Source organism: Heterocephalus glaber, unplaced genomic scaffold (assembly GCF_053883595.1).
Source record: "Heterocephalus glaber isolate CG9 unplaced genomic scaffold, H.glaber_assembly_v1.0 deba00001577, whole genome shotgun sequence".
NCBI lineage: Eukaryota > Metazoa > Chordata > Mammalia > Rodentia > Bathyergidae > Heterocephalus > Heterocephalus glaber.
The window spans coordinates 30,299,008-30,322,623 of NW_028258358.1; the positions used below are offsets into that span (position 1 = coordinate 30,299,008).

The window sequence follows — 23,616 nt, forward strand, 5'->3', positions numbered from 1 at the left end:
CCCTCCCTTCACCCCACCCCCTCCACCCTTCCCTATTTACAAAGACTTTATTTCCATTTTTTCCATTTCTCATTTTTCCCTTCCCTTCTTTCCTTTCCCCTGCCCCTCCCACTACACCTACCCCTTTGGACCTTTTCTTCCTATTTTGCATTATCGATTATTCATTGTAATCATTGGTACATTTTAGGTATACAATATAATGACATTCATCATTGGAAATTTGCACCTTTACATAATCTCTCTTGGTTCTAATTTTTCACCCTTGCCCAGTCCTCCCTTCAACCCCTCCATCCTTCCCTATTTACAAAGATTTTGTTTCCATTTTTCCATTTTCTCATATTAATTTCATTCCCTTCTTTCCTTTCCCCTACCCTTCCCACTTCCCCTTCCTCTTTGCCCCTTTTCTTCCTATTTCACATTATCCATTATACCTTTTAGTCCTTATTTACACTTTCAGTTTCTCACACCAGAGAAACTATTCGGTATTTATACTGAATGTTTCCTATTTAAGAGTATTGCCTCAGCAAGGACCCGAGTTCAATCCCCAGTACCGAAAAAAGAAAAAAAAAAAAAAGAGTATTACCTCAATCTGCATCCATTTAGTTATAAATGTTTCTAATTTCTCATTTTTTATGGCTGAGTAGTGCTCCATTTTATAAAAAACCACATTTTCTTTATCCAGTCTCCAGCTGATGGGCATTTGGGCTGTTTCCAAGTTTTAGCTATCACAAACTGTGCTGCTATGAACATGGGTGCACATATATCATTGTGGTATGATTCTTTTAATTCTTTGGGAACATACCCAGCAGTGGAATAGCAGGGTCAAATGGGACTTCCAGTCCTAGTTCTTTGAGGTATCTCCATACTGATTTCCACAGTGGTTGCACCAGTCTACACTCCCACCAGCAGTGGAGCAGGGTTCCTCTTTCCCCACAGCCCCACCAGCATTTGTTATTGGTTGATTTCATGATAGCAGCCATTCTTTCTGGAGTGAAGTGGAATCTCAGCGTTGTTTTCATTTGCATCTCTCGAATGACCAGTGACGCTGAACATTTTTTTCATGTATTTATTTGCTATTCCTACTTCTTTGTCTGAAAAATGTCTGTTCATTTCAGATGCCCATTTTTGGATTGGGTCTTTAAACTTGGGAGGTCTGATCTTTTGAAGTTCTTTATAGATTCAAGATAGTAGACCTTTGTCTGAGGAAGAGCAGTGAAGATTTTTTCCCACATTGTGGGTTGTCTCTTCACACTGTTGGTGGTTTCTCTTGCTGTGCAGAAGCTTTTTAATAAGAAGAGATCCCACTTGTTGATTGTTTGTGCTAGTTCACGGGCAACTGAGGTTTTGTTCTTAAAATCTTTTCCTACACTGATGTCTTCAAGAGTTCTACCTAATCTCTGTTCCAACTGGTTCAGAGTTTCTATTTTAATATTTAGATCTTTAATCCATTTCGATTTTAGTGTAGTGCATGGTGAGAGATATAGGCCCAGTTTTAATTTTTGGCAAGGTGAAACCCAATTTTTCCAGCACCATTTATTAAAGAGGCTGTCTTTCCTCCAGTGAGGGTGTTTGGCTCCTTTATCGAAGATGAGATGGCTGAGTGTGTCTGGAGTTGTTTCAGCATCTTCTAATCTGTTCCACTGGTCCTCAGGTCTGTTTCTTTGCCAGTACCATACTGTTTTTATCACAGTAGAGTTGTAGTATAGTTGCAAGTTGGGGACTGTGATACCCTCTGCCATGTCTCTGTTACCTAGAATTGCTTTTGCTATTCTGGGTCTCTTCTTGTTCCAAATGAATTTTTGGATTGTTTTCTCAAGGTCCGTGAAGTATGCTGCTGGGATCTCAATTGGAATTGCATTAAATCTATATAGCAGTTTTGGAAGTATGGCCATTTTCACTATATTAATCCTTCCTACCCAGGAGCAGGGGATGTCTGTCCATTTTCTGATATCATCTTCAATCTCTCTTTTCAGACTGCCATAGTTTTCAGAGAAGAGGTCTTTGATTTCTTTCATTAGGTGGATTCCTAGGTATTTCTGTTGTTTAGATGCTATTGTGAAAGGAATTATCTGCCCTATTTCTCTCTCAGTGAGTCTGTCATTGGTGTAGAGGAAAGCTATTGATTTTTGTGTGTTGACCTTGTAACCAGCTACTTGACTGAATTTGGTTATGAAGTCTAGAAGACTTTTGGTAGAGTTCTTGGGATCTTCTATATACAGTATCATGTCATCTGCAAATAATGACAATTTGACTTCTTCATTTCCTACCTTTATTCTTTTTATTTCTTTCTCTTGTCTAATTGCCGTGGCTAATGTTTCCAGAACTATATTGAACAGGAATGGTGATAGTGGACATCCTTGTCTTGTTCCTGATTTTAGTGAGAAGGATTTCAGATTTTGACCATTTAGTATGATATTGGCTGTTGGTTTTTCATAGATGGCTTCTATCAGTTTGAGGTAGAGATCATCTATTCCAATTTTTTGTAGGGTTTTTATCATAAATGCATGTTGGATTTTGTCAAATGCTTTTTCTGCATCTATGGAGATAATCATATGGTTTTTGTCCTTGGCTCTATTGATACAGTGTATTACATTGATTGATTTGCCTATGTTGAACCATCCCTGCATCCCTGGGATGAATCCCACTTCATCAGGGTGTAGGAGCTTCTTGATGATCTTCAGCATTCTATTTGCCAGTATCTTATTAAGGATTTTTGCATCTCTGTTCATTAGTGAGATTGGCCTACAGTTCCCCTTTTTGGTTGGGTCTTTCTCTCCTTTGGGGATCAAGGTGATGCTTGCTTCCAGGAATGAATTTGGGAGTATTGCTTCCCTTTCAATTTCATTGAAGAGTTGAAACAGTAGTGGCAGCAGTTCCTCTCTAAATGTCTTGTAGAATTCAGCAGTGAAGCCATCAGGGCCCAAGCTTTTCTTAGTTGCTAAGTTTTTTATTATGTTTTCAATTTCATTGGTTGATATTGGGTTGTTCAGAACTTTTAGGTCTTCTTCGTTCAACTTTGGTAATTCATATGTATCTAGGAATCTGTCCATTTCTTCTGTGTTGTCCATTTTATTGGGGTATAGGTTCTGGAAGTAGGTATTGATGATCCTCTGGATTTCTGCTGGCTCTGTTGTAATTTCACCCTTTTCATTCCTAATTGCATGGATTTGGGCCTTTTCTTTCCTTTTTCTGACAAGGTTGGCTAAGGGTTTGTTAATTTTGTTGATTCTTTCAAAGAACCAACTCTTGGCTTCATTGATTTTTGGTATCGTTCTCTTAGTCTCCATTGCATTGATTTCTCCTCTGATCTTTATAATTTCCTCCCTTGTATGAGCTTTGGGGTTGTCCTGCTCTTCTTTTTCTAGAAGCTTGAGGTTTAGCATCAGCTTGTTTAATTAGGCTCATTCTGTTTTCCTAATATGCATATTCACTGCTATGAACCTGCCTCGTTAAGATTGCTTTCATTGTGTCCCATAGATTCTGATATGTTGTACTGTCACTGTCATTTAATTGAAGGAACTGTCTGATTTCTTCAATTTCCTCTGTGACCTATTGGCTATTCAGAAGTGTGTTGTTCAATTTCCAGGGGTTTATGAAATTTTGCCAGTTTCTTTTGCTATGCATCTCCAATTTCATCGCACTATGGTCTGAGAATATACAGGGGATAACTTCAATTCCTTTGCACTTACTTAAACATGTTCTATGTGTGAGTATGTGGTCTATTTTGGAGAACAATCCATGTGCTGCTGAGAAGAATCTGTATTCTGATTTTGTGGGATGGAAGACTCTGTAAACATGTGTGAAGTTCATTTGTTCAAGAGTTCGATTGAGATCTAGTATTTCATTACTTATATTTTGTCTAGTTGATCTATCTATTTGTGACAGTGGGGTGTTGAGGTCCCCCACTACAATTGTATTAGTGCATATATGACTTTTCATGTCCGTATTTATTTTATATAGTTGGGTGCACTAGTGTTTGGTGCATAGATATTTATGATTGTCATCTCTTCCTCTTGGATTCTTCCCTTTACAAGGATGTAGTGTCCTTCTTCACCTCTCTTCATCAGTGTTGGTTTGAAATCTACTTGATCTGCCAAGAGGATAGCTACTCCTGCTTTTTTTCAGGTTCCTGTCGCATGGAGTATTGTTTTCCACCCTTTAACTTTCAGCCTATGAGATTCCTTTTGAATTAAGTGTGTTTCTTGTATGCAGCATATTGCTGGATTTTGCTTCTTGACCCATTCTGCCAGTCTATTTCTTTTGATTGGTGAATTGAGACCATTAACATTGATGGTTATAAGTGAAATGTATTGATTTGTCATTGCCATGACTTTTTCTTTTTGTTGGGTTCTCCCCCTTTACACTTAATTTCTTGTCATGCCAGATGGGTTCATTCTGCTTTGTTTCCTGGGGTTGTGATCCTCAATGTCTGTTCCTAGGACATTGTATAAAATTTTTTGGAGTGCTGGTTTGTTATTCACGAAGTTCCTAAGGTGCTCTTTGTCATGAAAGTATCTTATTCCTCCATCCATTTTGAAAGACAGTTTTGCAGGGTACATCAATCTGGGTTGGAGGCTGTTTTCTTTTAGGGCTTGGAATATGTCACTCCAAGCTCTTCTTGCCTTGATGGTTTGTGTTGAGAAGTCTGCTGTGATTCTGATGGGCTTTCCTTTGTATGTGATTTGTTTCTTTTCTCTAACTGCTTGTAGAACTTTGTTCTTCTGTTGAATTTCTGGTATCTTAACAATTATATGCCAATGTGTAGATTTTTTTTGAGCAAGGCTATTTGGAGTCCTATATGACTCACTTATCTGTATGCCAAGTTCTTTACCCCTGCTTGGCAAGTTTTGTGCCATTACTTCTGTGAAGAGTGTTTTTATGTCATCTGCACTCTCTCCTGTTTCTTCTTTGACTCCAATCAGTCTTATGTTGTTCTTCTTTGAATCGTCTAGCAGCTGCTGGATTCATTTCTCGTGGTCCCTTATAATTTTGAAGCAATTTTTCTTTTCCTGGTCATTACTTGCAATCTTATCTTCTATATCTGAAATTCTGTCCTCACATTGGCTCATTCTGCTGTGTAGACTTTTAATGGAGTTTTTCATCTCCTGGAAATCTATTTGCATCTGTTTTATGGATTCCATTTGTTTCCAGCATGTTCCTCAGCTCCTCTCTAGATTTATCAATCATGTCTTACACTAGGAGCACAATCTCTCCTGTTATCTGAGAAATTATTTCTGATTTCATTTTTTCCAGATCCCCTTTTGTTGGCAGTTCAGTGGGTCCAGGTGGTTGAGTATCAGAGTGTTCCATCTCATTTTCCTTTGGGGTTGCTGTAGCTGATCTGGAAGTCCGGTTTTGAGACTTATTTATGTGTCTTCTTATTTTGACTGGGGGGGGCAGGGGGGTGCTGCTGGCACCTGTGTGGCCTCCCTCCTCTGAGCTGGGAGAGGTGGGACAGGGGCCTGGAGTGGCAGGAGGGATGATGGCCCGGAAGCCCCTTCCTCTGGGCCAGGAGGGGCCGGACAGATGGTGGCACAAAAGCCCTTTCCTCTGGGCTGGGAGCAGAGGGATGGACAGTGGCCCAAAAGCTCTTTCCTCTGGGCTGGGAGTGAAGGGAAGGATGGTGGTCAGGAAGCCCCTTCCTCTGGGCTGGTAGTGGTGGGATAGATGGTGGCCCAAAAGCCCTTTCCTCTGGGCTGGGAGTGGCAGGAGGGATGGTGGCCAGGAAGCCCCTTCCTCTGGGCTGGGAGGGGTGGGACAGATGGTGGCCCAAAAGCCCTTTCCTCTGGGCTGGGAGTGGAGGGACGGATGGTGGCCCAAAAGCCCTTTTCTCTGGGCTAGGAGTGGCAGGAGGGATGGTGGCCAGGAAGCCCCTTCCTCTGGCCAGGTCCAGCCCAGAAGCCCCTTCCTCTGGACCAGGAGCAGTGGGATGGCGGCTCAGAAGCCCCTACCTCTGGGCTGGGAGTTGCAGGAGGGACAGAGGCCCGGAAGCCCCTTCCTCTAGGCCAGAAGCAGCAGGACAGACGGCGGCCCAAAATCCCTTTCCTCTGGGCCGGGAGTGGCGGGACGGATGGTGGCCCAAAAAGCCTGTTTTTCATTTTTTGCTAGAAGTAACTTTTAACTTTTTTAATCATGTTTTTCTAAGCACACTAAATCAAATTTATCACATGAAAAGTTATTTTAATTTTTTATCTCATATTTTATGAATGTCAGATGTGTTAAAAGTATCTTTAAAATAAAGTAATATATTAAAAATCATTTTCCACAGCTCTCCAAATTAACTTACAAACAATAAAAATATCACTGAATTTCAAAACAATATCAGCTAACATTATTATTAGAATATGTATTTTTAAAAACACTTAATTTTTACCCCTTGAATTTAGTTTTTTTTTCCTCAAGGGACATTCAATTCAGGCAATATTTTGTTCATGGAATTATTTTAATAAACTTTTAATAAGTAATAACTTGAAAATTATAACTCCCATTTCTTTTCTACATTTTAAAGAATCATGTTTATAAAGTGCCATGAACTGCTAATTTTTATTGTCTTCATAAAAACTTCCTAAACAAATATTCATATGTAGCTAATTATTTACCTATTAAGGCAATAGTGTTAGAATGGACTTAAGCAAAACAAGGAAAATCATAATTCATAGTTGGATGTCACATACTGTGAATGAGGAACAGTATCAGAAGTGCTACAAGGCTAAAACATATTTGGCAGTTTATTTGCTCATCTATGCCACTGTTTCATACTCTCAAGGTGTAGTTAATTCTATCAATGTTGAGCCTTTGTCTATGGGACAATTATTGTTTTGGGGGGGACAATTATTGTTTTCTGGGAAAAAGAGAGAAATGCACATTTTACAGTGACCTCAGTATAGGACATCAGAATTGTAAATTTCTATTTTTTTTAGTTGCTCAAGGATGTTACTCACTATTAAAATGGAATCCCAACTCTCAATTTAACATAAATTGTATCTAATGAATAAATTTTTATCTTTAAATTAATATGATAAACATCAACAGTAAATAATTCAACATATAGCAAAAGGCTCAGAATTTTAAAAATATAAAGAGCCATTATAAATTAGCAAAAGAGGTAAACACAGCAAAAAAAAAATAGCAACGGAAGGAATAAGCAATTTACTCAAGAAGAAACTCAAAGGTCAATAAACATAAAAAAATGTTGAGTTTTGCCATAATAAACTGCCATAGTTGACTACTTCTAAATTCAAATTATAAAATTATCCAGTCTAATAAAATAGCAGAAATTCAAAAGAAAAATACACAGCATTTCATCTGTTAAATAGACAAAAATTTAGAAATAGTATCAGTGGTTAATAAAGTTCTGGGAAATGAACATATTCACACACTGGGGTGAATGTTATGTATTCTGAAAATTTAATGAGGGAAATTTAGAAGTGTGCATCAATAAGTTCAAGAAGTATACAGACCTTGATTTATCAGTATTTTTCTCAGAATTTGTGTTTACAAAAATCTAAGATTCATACAAACTAGTATACAAAAATATTCAATAAAAAGTAGAAAAGTAATCTAAAGTCTTATTCTGGGGGATCGCTCCCAATGATGGTATAACCCAGAGGATATGAAAAAAGCAGTTGCATAATATGATTCCATTGCATAAAACAGTATGTTATATATGCATTTGTAGCTGTAAATATGCAAAGAAAGGTTGGAAAGAAGTATGCCAACATGTTATGAAAGCAGCAGTTGTGGAATTGGTAATTTTTTAAAATGTTCATACTTTTTTGCTTTTTCTAGCTTTCTGACACTAGCTACTTCTGTAGTAAATATTTGTAAATAAATATATGTAATAAATAATTTATATTTTATTTATTTATAATAAACAGTGGTATGTATATAAAAAAGCACGTGCCAATATAATGTATCCCATTAATTCCTTTAAGAACAAAAGGGTATAATAATACCAGTTTCATTTCAATTTAGACCTACTTTAGTTTCCCAAAGAGAAATCCTTGAACTTCATCTGCTTCAGTCTCATCTTCCATAGTAGTATCAGTCACAGCTACATTTTGGAAACACAAAATTTTTAAAATGTCTTCAGACTAAGAAAAGAACATGAAATCAAAAATTAGTACTCATAATGGAATAAAATTCCACTTTTTAAATCTTGTTTTTCCTTATGGAGCAGTGTATTAGCTTAGACTGCTGAGTGTGCTCTCTCTTTTTAAATGGGCTTGGATTCATTAACAAATATTTAACAACCATAATGAATGCCTCATAGTTCAGTTCATAGTCACACTGTATATGATAACCAGAAAAGTGCCTGCAACAAGTGCTGGGTTTAGCCTTTAAGACTGGGAGGAGAGCCAAACCCTAATAAATACAAATTCTTTTATTTCCAAGACCCTTAAAAATAATTAAGGAATCTTTAGAAAGACAACAAAACCCATGGACTCAAAGAATAAAGATAATATTTTAGAGTCATTTCTCTTCTCCCTTAGCAAATACTTATATTGTGTGGTACCTGGAATATGTGATGGATGCTTAGGGATTATAAGAATTGTGGCCTCTTACAGCATGAAGTTGCTCTTCACCAGAGTGTATGAGAGCTCAGCAAGTATGCTTTCTCCTTCTGAAGCTCTCAATCTCTAAGACTAAAAGTGAAAACCCTGAATGCCTTGATCTAGTCTTCCGTTTCCTCCTATTCATTCACTCATTGGGCAAATATTTGCTGACTGCTTACTATGATGCCTAATGGGCGAGATATCAAAACCAAGAAAAGAATCACAAATGACACAGATCATGTTTGGTAAAAAAGAAGAGAGAGAAACTGACAACTTTAATAGAATAAAACTTTTCTAACACAAGGCTCAGAAATGTGGGATATATAAAAGGGAAAACCAACCTCTAACAGAGCAGGAACAAAGGTAGACATTTCAGAGATACTGACTGATGATATATTAGTCTTAAAAGATGAGTAAGACTTAGATGAAATGAAAAAGGTAAGAGAAAGGAAGACAGAAGCAGAACTTCATCTGGAACAGAAACATTATTCTGAATAGTTTAGCAATGCAAAACCAGAGGGCGCAAATGAGAGAGCTCTGAAGGAGAGTAATAAGGCAGAAAAAAGTCATACTATGAAAAGCTTTGTTTGCATTACTATAGTGCCTGAATTTATGAAGAGGCTTACAGGGACTCACTGAAGGATTTTTTTTCCACTTTGGGACTTTATTTATTTATTTATTGTGCTGTATAATAAATAAATGCACATTCCTTATGGGGAATTGGTGCACATAACACATCTTAATTCTTTTTCTCATCCCCTGTCCCTTCTCTACCTCCCCCCTTCACCCATCTCTTGATGTCCTTCCTTTTTTTTTTAAATGAGTAGAATCACAAAGTTAGATTTTCATAGTGAGAAGTTCATTCTGAAAGCCCTGTGGAGAATAGGTTGCTTAATAAATTCTGGAGGATGGGGAAAATGAGACCATTAAATATCAAAGATCAGAGGGGTGGCTAATTAAAAGTCTTAATTATACCTAATGGCTTCCCCATCATTTTTGGCACCATGTAACAAAAGATAATATATTTAAGGTACACTGAGGCAACAGAAGAGATTGCTTATGACTAGAGATGACTGGCCCAGAACTCAGGGTAGCCTATACTGTATCTAGTCAACCTGGCGGCACCTATCGGACTCAGTATCTCTGTCAACCTGTATTCACTGGTGACACACATAGAGAGAGAAAGAGAACTGAACCCAAAAATCTGGCAAATAGAATGGGGAGAAATATTCCAACTATATTTAAAATGTTGATAACAGAATTTGGTAGATAATGTAGATAAAACATAGGTCACCTGGCTTTTTAAAGAAAATTCTACAATGCCAAGGACAGCTAGAACATGACTGATGTTACTATCATGACTATAAAGCATTATAGAACTATACATGGGCTATACAGAAACATACAAAATCTGGATGTTACTATTTCTACTATACTTTAACTCTTTGACCAAAAATATTACATTTCCAGTAACACAGAACTTTATTTCAAGCATATTCAGTGGCACTAGCCAAAGCAAAGTTTGTGATCAGGGCAGGAACTCCATGACCAGATTCTGAATAAGAAAATGAAAGTTAAAGCTAATGCAACATCTGAATGGAAACAAAGGGAATTAAAAACTCTTACCAACCAGGCATGAATAAATTTCAGATAAACCAGTAAAAACGATATGCATGAGTTCTGAGACCTTCTCAGTTTATTTTCTTCATATAGACTGGGCATGTCCAAACCAGAGGGTGGACATATCTGTTATAATAAAAAATATTTCAAAAATGAAGTTTTCTTAGTTACATACACTATGTGGACTAGACATTTCCTCTTCACTCAGTGTGGCCCAGGCACCTACTTTATTCATAGAACAAATAATGGGAAGATACTGGTTTGTATGTTGTAAATGTGACGAATTTACCTGATTTAATTTGTATACACAATTTGTATGTCTTGCTGTGCGCGGCTTGAACCACCAGTGGTGGTACATGCATGACTGTCCCATTGGGTGGCTTTTTATTAATTTCATTAGTAAAGACCAATAAAAATGACTAGATTCATTTGCACCACCAGGGGTAAAAGCTGCCCAATGGGACAGTCATGCATGTACCACTGGTGGTTCAACTTGGTAGGAATGTGTTAAACAATTCACAAGCTTTACCTATCCTGCTTAAAAAAATTATCCTGACCATTATAAATATTTCAGGCATAGTTTCCTGAGGTTTGTGGGTCAGAGCTAGAGATACAGCTCACTGGTAGAGTGCTTTCTAGAATGTGAAAGTTCCTGTGTTTGATTCCAAACACTGCAAAAAATTGCCTAAACTACTCTGTCACCAATGAGTACACGCTGACAGAGATACTGATTCCCTTAGATCCCCCCAGGTTGATGAGATACAGTCATTGTTGGCCACAAGCAATGCCCAAAATGGGTGGGAAGTCATTGTGTGTAAATAAAATAATATACTATTTTCTATTTTTAAAGAAGTTTTAAGAACACAGTAATAGTATTTCATTAGCTTTAAAATTCCAAACTAAGGAAGAACATGTCCATCCCATCTCCAGTCTCAAATGAACATCTGTAGCATTTATAGTCATTAAATTAAAAAAAATAAAACTATGTAAGCTTCTAAGTTATCATGCTACTGAAGTACAGAAACAATAAACTTACTTTTAACTTGGGTGTCATCCAATGCTTTGTATTCTGTGTTCTTAATCACTAGCTCCACACCATAGCCAGATAAGTACATTTTTCTTGAACTTGGTTTCTGTTAAGACACATTTATTTTACAAAAAGAAAAAAAAACTTAGTCAAGCATCTTGTTTAAAATTCAGTAGAATGGTATATGAGATCATTAGGACAAATTACTAACATTGAAGGGCAAGCCTCTTTCTTCTTTCTTTTTCTTTGTTGTAGTGTTGGGTCCTTGGGATTGAAGACAGGCAAACACCCTACTAAGAGCTACCTCTCTCTCCAGCACAAAATAGTATTGAAGAATTTTTACATTGTAAATTATTATTTGGGGGAACATTTATACATACTTGGTGAAGAAGCCAGACTTCGACTGATAAGCCCTTCTTCACTATCTGAAAATTTTGTCATAACTCTACAGCTTTAATCACTTTTACAATGACAAAGTATCTGATCTCTTTCTATTTTACCATCCAATTTTTACATTTGTCATAAGCTAACCAACACAGGACTTAATACAGTCAAGTTCCAACAAAACTGTACTCTTTTTGAGGACCTTCATAACCTTTGATAAATCAGCAAATGCTATTCATTTGTTAGGTGTAGAATGACTGGAGTTGCCACAAGTAAGTACTGGAAAGGAGATGCAAAGGAAACAGAAACAGAAACAAAAACAAAAACAAAACAAAACCCTGCTTAAACTTTCCTTCATGCTTCCAAATGATTTATATCAAATGCCCCAATTAATGTTCTTGGAATGAGGGGCTAGTTGACTAATGAGTCATCTGAAGAATTTATGATCAGAATTTTGGTACCTAGTTTTCCTTGGTACAAAAAGCAAATAAAAATGTACCTCTAAAGATGACTCCATCAATCAAAAAAAGTCATTACATTTTATTCAAATAAGAAACCAATCTGGACAAATATACACAATGTTTTAAAAGATGTCTAAGGGTCTTTCCAGCTCTGGACTAAAATTCTTACACTGTGCTTAAACCATTTCCATTTGGTATATTATTCAGGGATTGGGAAACCAGTTTAATCTACTGTTCAGCAAATGCTTGGAAGATGCAATGCATCTCTGCTTAATTTAGGTGTGCACAGAGGCAGTCTGGCAATCCTAAATATGACAGAGGAACATGTAGGAGTAGAGACTGGAGGGGAGGAAAACCCTAATTGTGTTAACATTTTTTATTCTTCTTTCCTCCCAAAACTTCCTCCCCGGCCTTAAAAATATGACCAGAGTGACTATTCCTTGACCTGCTCTATTTCCAAATAATAATATGTAAGAATTAGCATCAGGTATGCAGAGAAGTATTCAACACTGCTGTCCACCCTAAAATTTAATTTGCTATTATCTCAGGCACGTGCTGTATGGAAAGATAGTATGTGAAAAACTAGGTGATTTACAATTATAGTAACCTGACAAAGTTGAAAGTCTTTTTAAAAGTTTTAAATTTCATACCACTCAATAGAAAAATATATATTAACTATCTACTTGAAAGACAATCAGCTAGTAGCTAAGCAAATCAAAGCTAGAGGCCACATATCATGTTATAGTTCAAAAAGAAATGCAATTCCACATAACGAATTTCTATTATCAGTTTTAAAGAGTTATTAGAACTCAATAATAAAATATTTATTTAATTCATGTTTACCTCATTTGAAATATACTAATATAAAATTTGAGTTATAGCTTAGTAATTTTGGATTTGCAAACTAAAATGTTTGTAGGCCAAATCTTTCTTCCTTTTTACTTTTTCTCCAAGAGGGTAGCATAAATGTCCATTTTTATTAGAATCACATGTTGATTAGATTTATATTATAGCTATTATAATTGTACAAGATGTCACTCATTGAATAGAAGGCTATAATTTAATTGTATAAAATGACCTAGTAATAGGTCAATATGTTTTAATATTTATGGTCACATTCTCCAAAGAATAACTTAAGACAGATTCTCAAAGGATGGGCATACTCCCTTGGGCACATATTAAAATCACTTGCAGGACATTTAAATAAGATAAATATATAGTTCTATTTCTCATTTCATTAATTTGCCTCTCATCTTTGCCCCATCCAACAGAGAATCAGTCTTAGATGCCACTGTTACTGATGGGAATGTATCTATCTAATGTAACACTTAATAGTGATAAACCAAAAGCTTTCCCCCAAGATCAGGAAAAAGCAAAGGACAATCTCTCTCACCACTCCCATTAACAGTGAAAGAGAAATCCTAATCATTACAATAAGGCAAGAAAAAGAAACAATTGACATTAGAAACAAAGAAAAACACTGATGAAAGAAATCTAAGGACATCTACTTAAATGGAGAGAGGTATTAGTTTTATCAACTGGAAAATTCAATATTAAGATATCAATTCTCACAAATTTTATCACTTTATTCAATATAATCTCAATAAAAAGTCCAGAAGGATTTTTCCTGTATAAACTGTTTTCAAAATTCACATTAAGAGGCAAAGGTACTAAATTAAAAAGAATAAAAGCTGAAGGACTCACATGACTAAATTTCAGGGCTTTTAAGAAGGTAAGTAATCAAGTAGTAGTGTGGTATTAACGAGAGAGGAAAGACATACAGATTAATGGCACAGAATAGAAAAGCCAGAAATAGATCCATACAATAGAATCAATTGTATTTTACAAGGTACAAAGTAAATTTAGGGGAGAAGGGCAGGTTTTAAAATAAATGATGCTAGAACAACTAGACTTCTATATGAAGAAAAATGAACTTCACATATCTCAGGTTACACAAACAATAACTAAAATGGATCATGTTTGATTCTTGGCCTTCTGGCTAATATCAAATATAAAATGGATCATGAATTTAAATATAAAACATAAAACTATAAAACTAAAAGAAAATTTGCATGATCTTATTTGATAATTAATTCTTAGCTATAACGCCAAAAATATGAAAAAAAAATAAATTAGGCTTTACCAAAATTAAAAACTTCTCTGCAAAAGATATTAAGACAATGACAAGATGAATAACAAGATTGGTAGGATAAGCTTGCAAATATGTATCTGAAAAATTACTTACATCCAGAACATACAATGAATTCAACAAGAAAGTTCATCAAAAATATACAGATGGCAAAAAAAAAAAAAACTTGACTTCTCTAGTCATTAGGGAGATACAAATTCAAATCACAATGAGGTACCAACACTGCATGCCTAAGAGAATGGCTAAAATCCACTGTGATGGTTAGGATATATAGCAGCAGAGCTCTTTTATGGCTGTAGTGAGTGCAAAATGGTATAGCTGCTTTGGAAAACACTTTAGTGTCATTTATCCTACAGCAAAATAAACTGACTTACGATACAACTCAACAATAGCCTAACAGGTATTTATTTATCTTAGTGAATCAAAAATATATGTTCCATGAAGATCTGTATACGAATGGGATGGTTCTGAGGTGACTGACATGACTATGACTGCTGATATCCAATATTGTGTATTATAGATAATAATTTTTAAAGAGATATCTGACTAAATGGTGAGGTAAAAATATGTTCAAAGGAGACAAGATCAATATATATATGAAGGACAAGACTTTCCAAAATTTACCAGAAAACTCCAGTTCATTTCTACACAAACTGTTTCATGGAAACTGGCCAAATGAGCCTAAAATTAATACAGATACATGTCTTTCAAGAACACCCAAGGTGTTTAGAAAAACAAAAACTAATAGGCAGAGGTGTACTATATCAAGATATTATTTAAAAGCTACAGTAATTAAAGTGATGTATTTGTGTTAGACAGATATATCACTGAAATAGAATAGAGTCTAAAAACATACAAATACCTATGTGAAAAAACGGTATATGATGGAATGGAATAAAGATTGTTCAATGAATTATGTGGGCACCAGTGACTTTCCACATGGGAAAAACAAGAGTTATAGCTCTACTCCATAGAATAGTAAAATAAATTCTGCTAAGATTAAAGACCAAAACATAAAGAATGGAACTTTAACCCTTATAAGGAAAGATAAGAGAATGTCTTAATGACATCATGAAGGAAATCATTAAGGAATAAGATAAAATTTGACACCACAATAACTGTTCAATGAAAGATGTCATAAACAATATTGTTTAAATACCAAAAGACCATAAATACATTAGTAGATGTTTACAAAGTTAGGAAGAAAAGGCTAGTATTTGGAATTTATTTTTTAAAAACTTATAAATCAATTATAAATACAGCAATAATTGAAGGATATGAGAATAGACAATTTATAAATATATTTGAAATGCTTTATTATATTTCATATTAGTATACAAATCATTAATAATTTAGGAAATGCAAATTAAAATACTCTTTACATGTTAGGAATATTAAAAAAGCAAAGTCCTCTAATGGCCATTATAATCTGAGGGGGGATAAGAAATTTGAGATATAATATATATGCTATGGAATCAGAATAATGCGGTAGTATGTGACAGTGATCAGAGGCTGGGGAAAGACAGGACAATATAACATATTTGAACAGAAATTTGAATAAGAAAGTAGTAATCACTCAAAAGAAATAGGGTTAATAGTATTCTCATACCACTCTTAGTAATTTGAATATATTATCAGATAAATCAGATTCCTTCACTGTGATACAATTTTTTAAAAGTGGCAATATTTATAAATGTTAGCAAATATTATACATGTTATTGAAGAGTTTTTTAAATATGTTCAATCTGTGCCAAATATATATGGGAAAGGACTATAATCCTGACACTCAACAAGAGATAGAATCCTGATTCATTTTTGTATGTTAAACTCATATGTTTATTGTATTAAATTTTAAAATCTTAACTGTCTTGGAGAAATCATATAAATCTAGTATAATTATCTTAAAAATTATTTTTCTGTATTCAAAATAGCATTGGAAAAACAAACATGTACCTGAATATAATGACGAAGAACATACAGAATTTTACCACTTTGAGCTTTCTCAGACAGTACTTTGTGAAATTCACTAAATGCTCTGGTACCCACTTCTGCATAGAGAATAATTACTGGTAAGTTCTCTTTGTCTGTGGGAAATTTATGATCTCCTTTAAGCAGGTAAGGCCTGGGCCTAAAGTGAAAACAAAGCACAAACTTTTAAGAGAATTGAAAGTCAACAGCATATCAGATATATTTTGTAATATTTTATAACTTGTTTATCAAACAATTCATAATATATATAACCACAGAAAAAGAAAATATCCTGTGGTGACTTTATGCACACAACTTTTACTAAATGACATAAAAGAAAAAAAATTTGGTGAATCCAAAATTTAATATAAAAATGAATTATTTTTCTGCAAGGTTTATTATCTTTAACAACACATAATGGCAACATAATTTTCAATTAAATAAAATTTATATTTTATTTAATTAGAATAGTATGATTTTTATGGTAGCTCATATTTTCTGAAAAGAGTTTACAAATATTTGGAAAAAAATGCAAAGGTACTATCTTTCAAAAAGATTATCAATACTTAATATAAAACTATTAATGAAATTCTTAAAGATAGTCAAAGAAACATAGGAATTCTATGGTCTAACTTTATCGTCATAATCAGATTTTAGCATTTTGTTTGTCAGGCATTGTTCTAGATTCCTTATACTTACTAGTAAAATCTATCTGCACTACAAAAATTAGAGAGTAACTATCATTTACTTAAAATTTTAAGTTTTGGCACCTTTGGCCACTAGAGAAATGCAAATCAAAACAACACTGAGATTCCACCTTACTCCAGAAAAGCTATCACCAAAAGCTCAAAAAACAATAAATGCTAACAAGGTTGTGAGGAAAAAGGAATCTACATTGTCGGTAGGAATGTAAACCAGTACAACCAAGATGGAAATCACTATGAAGATTCCTCAGAGAAGTAAAAATAGAGATTATATTTCACCCAGGTGTTCTTCCTCTGGGTGGGCATCTTTCCAAGAGTCAAAGATATCATATTACAATGATATACACATACTGATGTTTACAGCAGCCGAACTCATAACAGCTAAATCCTGGAAGCATTCTATATGTCCTTAAGTAGATGAACGGTTTAAGCAAATGTGGTATATACACACAATGGAGTACTACTCAACTATAAAGGATATTTAAGTCATTCATAGGAAAATGGCTGCACCTTGAGACCACAATCCCAAGTGAAATACATCAGACACAGAAGGTTAAATATTACACAGTTTCCCTTATATGAGTTCAAAGTATAAACAACTTAAAAAACAAAACAGAAGAAAGATGATAAACGGAGATAGACCTTTGGAGATAGGAAGGGGTACTGAGGATGGAGAAAGACAGGAAGGAAAGGAAAGGAAAGGGAAATAAAAAGGATCAAGATGTGATATACCCTTTATAGTACAAACTCAGGATGGTTAAATAACATCTTTCTATACTGCTTTTTTCTTTAGTATTTAAATTGTTTTTATAATGACTCCATATGATTTACTTTACTTTAAACATAGCATTCTGTTTGGGACAAAATGTTTAAAGTAATATATACTGGTGAGCTTTCCTGCTGCTGGGACACAATACTCAACACCTACAACTTAAAGGAAGACAAGTTTAATTTGGCTCATACTTTCAGGGAATTCAGTCTATGATAAGCAGTTACCATGACAGGAATATCATAGCAGAAGAGCATAACAGAACAAAGATGCTTAGTTCATGGTGGCTGGGAAGCAGAACACAAGAACAACACCAGAAAGGAAAGGGCTGGGACCAGATATAGTACCCAAAGGCATGACCCACAAAGACACCCAGAAGTGTGCTCAGCCAATGCCTTGTGTGGCTCCCAAGCCAATCAAGTTGACACAATCAAGCTTAACTATCACATTCCACCTCTTGCAGAGGACTGTAATACTGATTATGCCCAAAGCAGGCTGTGAAGAGTTAACCACACAGTTGGCTTGTTGATAGAATTGAGTCTAGCTGAAGCCTACATGCCAAGGTCAGAGTAACTCGCACCCAAATTCCGTTCCCACAACTAAAACATTCAGACTAGAAGGACAGTGTTTTAATTACAATTATATATTTTGTCTATTCTGTTCCTAATTTGAGAATGGTTTGTCTTTTCCTTAGAAACAGAGAAACATGTTAGCCAAAAAGAAAGGCACAATGATACTTTATCTCTCCTCTACTTCTTGTTCTACTGTTCAAAGATTCAAGGCCTGAACCCACCCAAAACTTCAGACAGTATAGTTATAAATTGAGTTAAATAGTCAGGGAAAATGACAGCAATCATGACCATTCTCAGTAAGTATAACTTTATCCCATTGGCCTATAAAAAGGAAATAAAACTACTCTGAAGTAGTTTTTTTTTGAAAAGGAAATTAGAATGATTAAATACTATGTAGTAAAGAAAGGAAATCTTAATGCCCCAAACGTGTTATGACTAAAAAAAAACAAAAACAAAAACTCTCAAGTGTTTGGCTCATACAAAGGCAGAAGAAAATGCATAAGTGAATGCAAAAGGTAATAGATTACAACAAAAAAGCAGAACACACCTATCAGTCCTCTTTAAAGATGTTTATAATCTAAAATATTAGATAAAAATGTAATTTGGAAAAACAAAATGAAAACTGAATAAAATCTAGTTACGAGAAATATACCCACAAAAGAGAAAAATCAAAATATTTATATTACTGTATATACACATATAAATATATAAACTATGTACTTAAATAACTTCATGGACTAATTTTGAGAGGGTATCAAACCAATGATGTATGCCTGAAGTTCAAACTAGGCTAATCTTTTTATGGCAGTTCTAATCTGCCAGTGTATAATCTTCCAAGTGGCAGACCAGACAGGTAGGCCATTGGCAACAGGAAACAGGCAGTATAAATGTAGTAAACTTCATCGAGGGACAGGGATTGCCTAAGGAGAAGACAACCGACTTTGTTTTCTGACCAACAAATGGAATGGTCATACGAGCATCTGGTTTTACAGTTAGTGTCTGGTTGAAAGGTAGGAGCAACAGTGCAAACACAACTGTATTATCTTAACTGAATATGTCAATAGCCTCAGCCAGCTATTTAAGGAAACCACTATGAAATGAAGTCTTGTTGAACTCAGTCATTTTACTTCAAGTTGTGAAAAGGGATTTGGTTTCCCAAAAAAAGTTACTGCTACTTTTTCATTAATACTTAAGATTATTCTACAGCCAAGTAGCTGTGCTAATGAATTTCTTCTATTTGACTGGCGAGATATTTATTGGATAACATCTGCCTTGCAGTCACTGAATCCTAGTTGATCTATACCACAATGTAAAAATGTCAGGTAGCAGTCATAAGGTCTCCATGCGCTAGGTATTTAGTTTCAATAAGAGTTTAGTAGCAGCTTAAGAGCAGCTCTTTTTTATTTTTATTTTTTTGGGTACTGGGGATCAAATTCAGGACCTTGCGCTTGCGAGGCAGGCGGCGGCACCACTAAGCTAAATCCATGGCCCAAGACCATCTATTCTTACAGTAGGGGTTTTTTTGGAAGGTGCTACTGCACTTGGAAACAGCATTTCTGAGTAGTCTAGCAGCTACTACTGAGGTGGTTGTTGCCCTTTCCTCCAGGACTGGACAGTCCATATAGCAGTCCCTGAATGAGATAGTCTTCCTCTAGACTTCATGGTCACTCATTCATAAGTATCAATACTAGTTATATATTCAGATATGAGCCAAAACAACAGTGCATCAAATTACTCAAGTTTTGGCACCTTTTTTTTATAGGAACATGAATCGTGAAGCGAGTGCCAGGGCTAAAAAAAAATTACCAAAAGAGTTCTATAATCCTCCCCACCCCCACCACCAAAAGCACAAGAGAAAGACTGGCAGTGGTGAGAAAATCTGAACACAGAACTTTTTTCTCTCCAACCCACGGGGTACTTGTCCTTCCTCTTCCAGAAAGCCCTGTCTGTTAACATCACATCCTTTTCTCCAAAAATGTCAACAGCCATAAAAATATAAGGTTTGATACTGCCCAATTTGCAAACTAATTAAGTATAGCTTTGTATCGTTTCATGGCTTCTAGTAGAAAACATGAGATTTCTGATTCAAGACAAAGGACTTCATTGTTCATGACATAGCAGGGATCATGATTTTTGTTTTTGCCCCAAGACCACATAAAGTGACAAAATTTGGACTTAGACTGCTACCACCCAAATATGGATGTATATTTCAGCTGAGAAACACTGGCCAGAGGGAATCACTGCTTTACAGTAAGCTATAACCAATCCTACCTCCTTCCCCATTCCTGAGGGAAATACAGCCTCATTCCTCAAGATTACTTGCTGCAAAGACAACACTGAGAAATGACCTGGGAAAAGTAATGTCAAGGTCTTCCATAGTTTTGTTGGTCAGACCAAGAAAGAAAGAACATGCAAGGACTCATTACCAAGGCCCATGGCCCAAAATCTTTTTTTTTCTTTTTAATTCTTTTATTGGTACACTTCAGGTAAACAATACATTTACATTTATCATTGGGTGCTTGTACCTGTACATGATGAATCTTAGTTCTTATTTCTTCCCCCATTACCTGTGAGCCCTTCACCCCCTCCACCCTTCCCTTATTTACACAGATTTCATTTCCATTTTTTTTCTTTTCTCATAATTTTTCCTTTTCCTTCTTCCCCTTCCCCTTCCCCTCCCACGAACCCTACACCTTTGGACCTTTTCTTATTTCAAATTATCAACCATTCATTTTAATCCTTATTTACACTCTCAGTTTCTCACACTAGATAAACTATTCGGTATTTACACATGTGTCCTATTTATTTCACTTAAGAGTATGGCCTCATTATGCATCCATTTAGCCATAAATGTCTCTAGTTTCTCATTCTTTATGGTTGAGTAGTACTCCATTTTATAAAAAAAACACATCTTCTTTATCCAGTTTCTAGTCGATGGGCACTTGGGCTGTTTCGAAGCTTTAGCTATTACAAACTGTGCCATTATAAACATGGGTGCACATATATCACTGTGGTATGATTCTTTTAATTTTGGGGGGAAGATACCCAGCAGGGGCATAGCTGGGTCAAATGGGACCTCTAGTCCTAGTTCTTTGGGGTATCTCCACACTGATTTCCACAGTGGTTGCACCAGTCTGCACTCCCACCAACAATGGAGAAGGGTTCCTGTCTCCCCACACCCCCACCAACATTTGTTATTGGTTGATTTCTTAATAGCAGCCATTCTTTCTGGGGTGAGGTAGAATCTTAGTGTTGTTTTCATCTGCATCTCTTGAATAACCACTGATGTTGAACAGCTTTTCATATATTTATTTGCTGCTTTTACTTCTTCGTCTGAGAAATGTCCGTTCATTTCAGATGCCCATTTTTGAATTGGGTCTTTGAATTTGGGGGGGCGTCTGAATTTTTTCAATTCTTTATATATTCTAGATAGTAGGCCTTCATCTGAGGTACAGCTGCTAAAACTTTTTTCCCACATTGTAGGTTGTCTCTTAGCTCTGTTGGTGGTTTCTTTTGCAGTGCAGAAGCTTTTTAATAAGATGAGATCCCAGTTGTTGATTCTTTGTGCTAGCTCTCATGCTGAGGATTTGTTTATAAAGTCTTTTCCTGAGCCAATGTCAAGAGTTCTACCTAACTTATCTTCCAGCAAGTTTAGTGTTTCTGTCTTAATATTGAGATCTTTAATCCACTTCAATCTTAGTTTAGTGAATGGTGCTAGGTATGGCTCTAGTTTTAATCTTTGCCAGGTTAAAATCCAGCTTTTCCAACGCCATTTATTAAATAGGCTATCTTTCCTCCAACGAGAGGGGTTGGCTCCCTTGTCAAAGATGAGGTGGCTGAGTATGTCTGGAGTTGTTTCTGCATCTTCTAATCTATTCTACTGATCCTTGGGTCTATTTCTTTGCCAGTACCATGCTGTTTTTATCACAGTAGCTTTGTAGTATAGATTCAAGTTGGGGATTGTGATACCCCCAGCCATGTCTCTGTTGCCTAGAATTGCTTTAGTTGTTCTAGGTTTCTTCTGATTCCAAATGAATTTTTGGATTGTTTTCTCTAGTTTTGTGAAGTATATTGTTGGAATTTCAATCGGCATTGCATTAAATCTATATAGTAGTTTTGGAAATATGGCCATTTTCACTATATTTGTTCTTCCTACCCAGGAAAAAGGGATATCTTTCCATTTTCTTATATCCTTTTCGATCTCCTTTTTCACAGTGCTGTAGTTTTCAGTGTAGAGGTCTTTTGCTTCGTTAGGCTGATTCCTAGCTATTTCATTTTTTTAGATGTTATTGTAAAAGGAATTATTTCCCAAATTTCCCTCTCAATGAGTCTGCTATTTGTGTATAAGAAGGCTATTGTTTTTTGAGTGTTGACCTTCCATCCAGCTACTCTACTGAATCTGTCAACTAGGTCTAGAAGACTTTTGACCAAGTTTTTTGGGTCTTCTATGTAAAGAATCATATCATCAGCAAATAATGACAACTTAACTTCTTCCTTTCCTATCTTTATTCCTTTTATTTCTTTCTCTTTGCTGTGGCTACTGTTCCCAGAACAATATTGAACAGGAGTGGTGATAGTGAGCATCCTTGTCTTGTTCCTGATTTTAGCATGAAAGTTTTCAGTTTTTGACCATTTAGTATGATGCTGGCTGTTGGTTTTTCATAGCCTTAATCAGGTTGAGATAAAGACCTTCTATTTCAATTTTTTGTAGCATTTTTACAACGAATGGGTGTTGGATTTTGTTGAATGCCTTTTCTGCATCTATTGAGATGATCATATGGTTTTTGTCCTTGAGTCTGTTAATATAGTGTATAACATTTATTGATTTAAGTATGTTGAACCATCCTTGCATCCCTGGGATAAATCCGACTTGGTCAGGGTGTATGATCTTCTTGATGACCCTCTGTATTCTGTTTGCCAGTATCTTGTTGAGGATTTTTGCATCTATGTTCATTAGGGAGATTGGCCTGTAGTTCTCTTTTTGGGTCGGGTCTTTACCTGGTTTTGGAATCAAAGTGGCACTTGCTTCCAGGAATGAATTTGGAAGCCTTGCTTCGCTTTCAATTTCCTTGATGAGTTTAAAGAGTAATGGTGATAGTTCTTTAAATGTCTTGTAGAATTCATCAGGATCTGGGCTTTTCTTTGTTGGTAAATTTTTTATTACATTTTCAATTTCACTCATTGTAATTGGAGTGTTTAGAAATTCTATATCTTCTTCATTTAACTGTGGCAATTCGTATGTATTTAGGAATCTGCCCATTTCTTCTGTGTCTTCCATTTTATTAGAGGACAGGTTCTCTAGGTATTGATGATCCTCTGGATTTCTGCTGGGTCTGTTGTGACTTCATCTTTTTTGTTCTTAATTGCATGGATCTGAGCCTTTTCTTTCCTTTTTTTGATAAGGCTG

General features: G+C 35.5%; 1 protein-coding gene across 10 annotated transcripts in view; it reads right to left on the reverse strand.

Annotated features, from left to right (window-relative positions):
- Positions 1 to 23,616, reverse strand: part of Uggt2 (UDP-glucose glycoprotein glucosyltransferase 2) — a 180,076-nt gene that overhangs the window by 133,539 nt on the left and 22,921 nt on the right. For 8 of the 10 annotated variants that reach the window (XR_015443736.1, XR_015443735.1, XR_015443734.1 and 5 more), the window contains exons 5-7: positions 16,150 to 16,324; positions 11,212 to 11,308; positions 7,981 to 8,053 (exon numbers count right to left, since the gene is read on the reverse strand). Coding sequence is in view for 3 of the 10 variants with exons in the window: in XM_087193034.1 (XP_087049160.1) it covers positions 7,981 to 8,053; positions 11,212 to 11,308; positions 16,150 to 16,324 (345 nt within the window). In the remaining 7 variants the exon portion in view is untranslated. Of the gene's footprint in view, positions 1 to 7,980; positions 8,054 to 10,181; positions 10,302 to 11,211; positions 11,309 to 16,149; positions 16,325 to 23,616 lie in introns of those variants that run through there. The other 2 variants (XR_015443740.1, XR_015443737.1) reach the window with 1 other exon arrangement.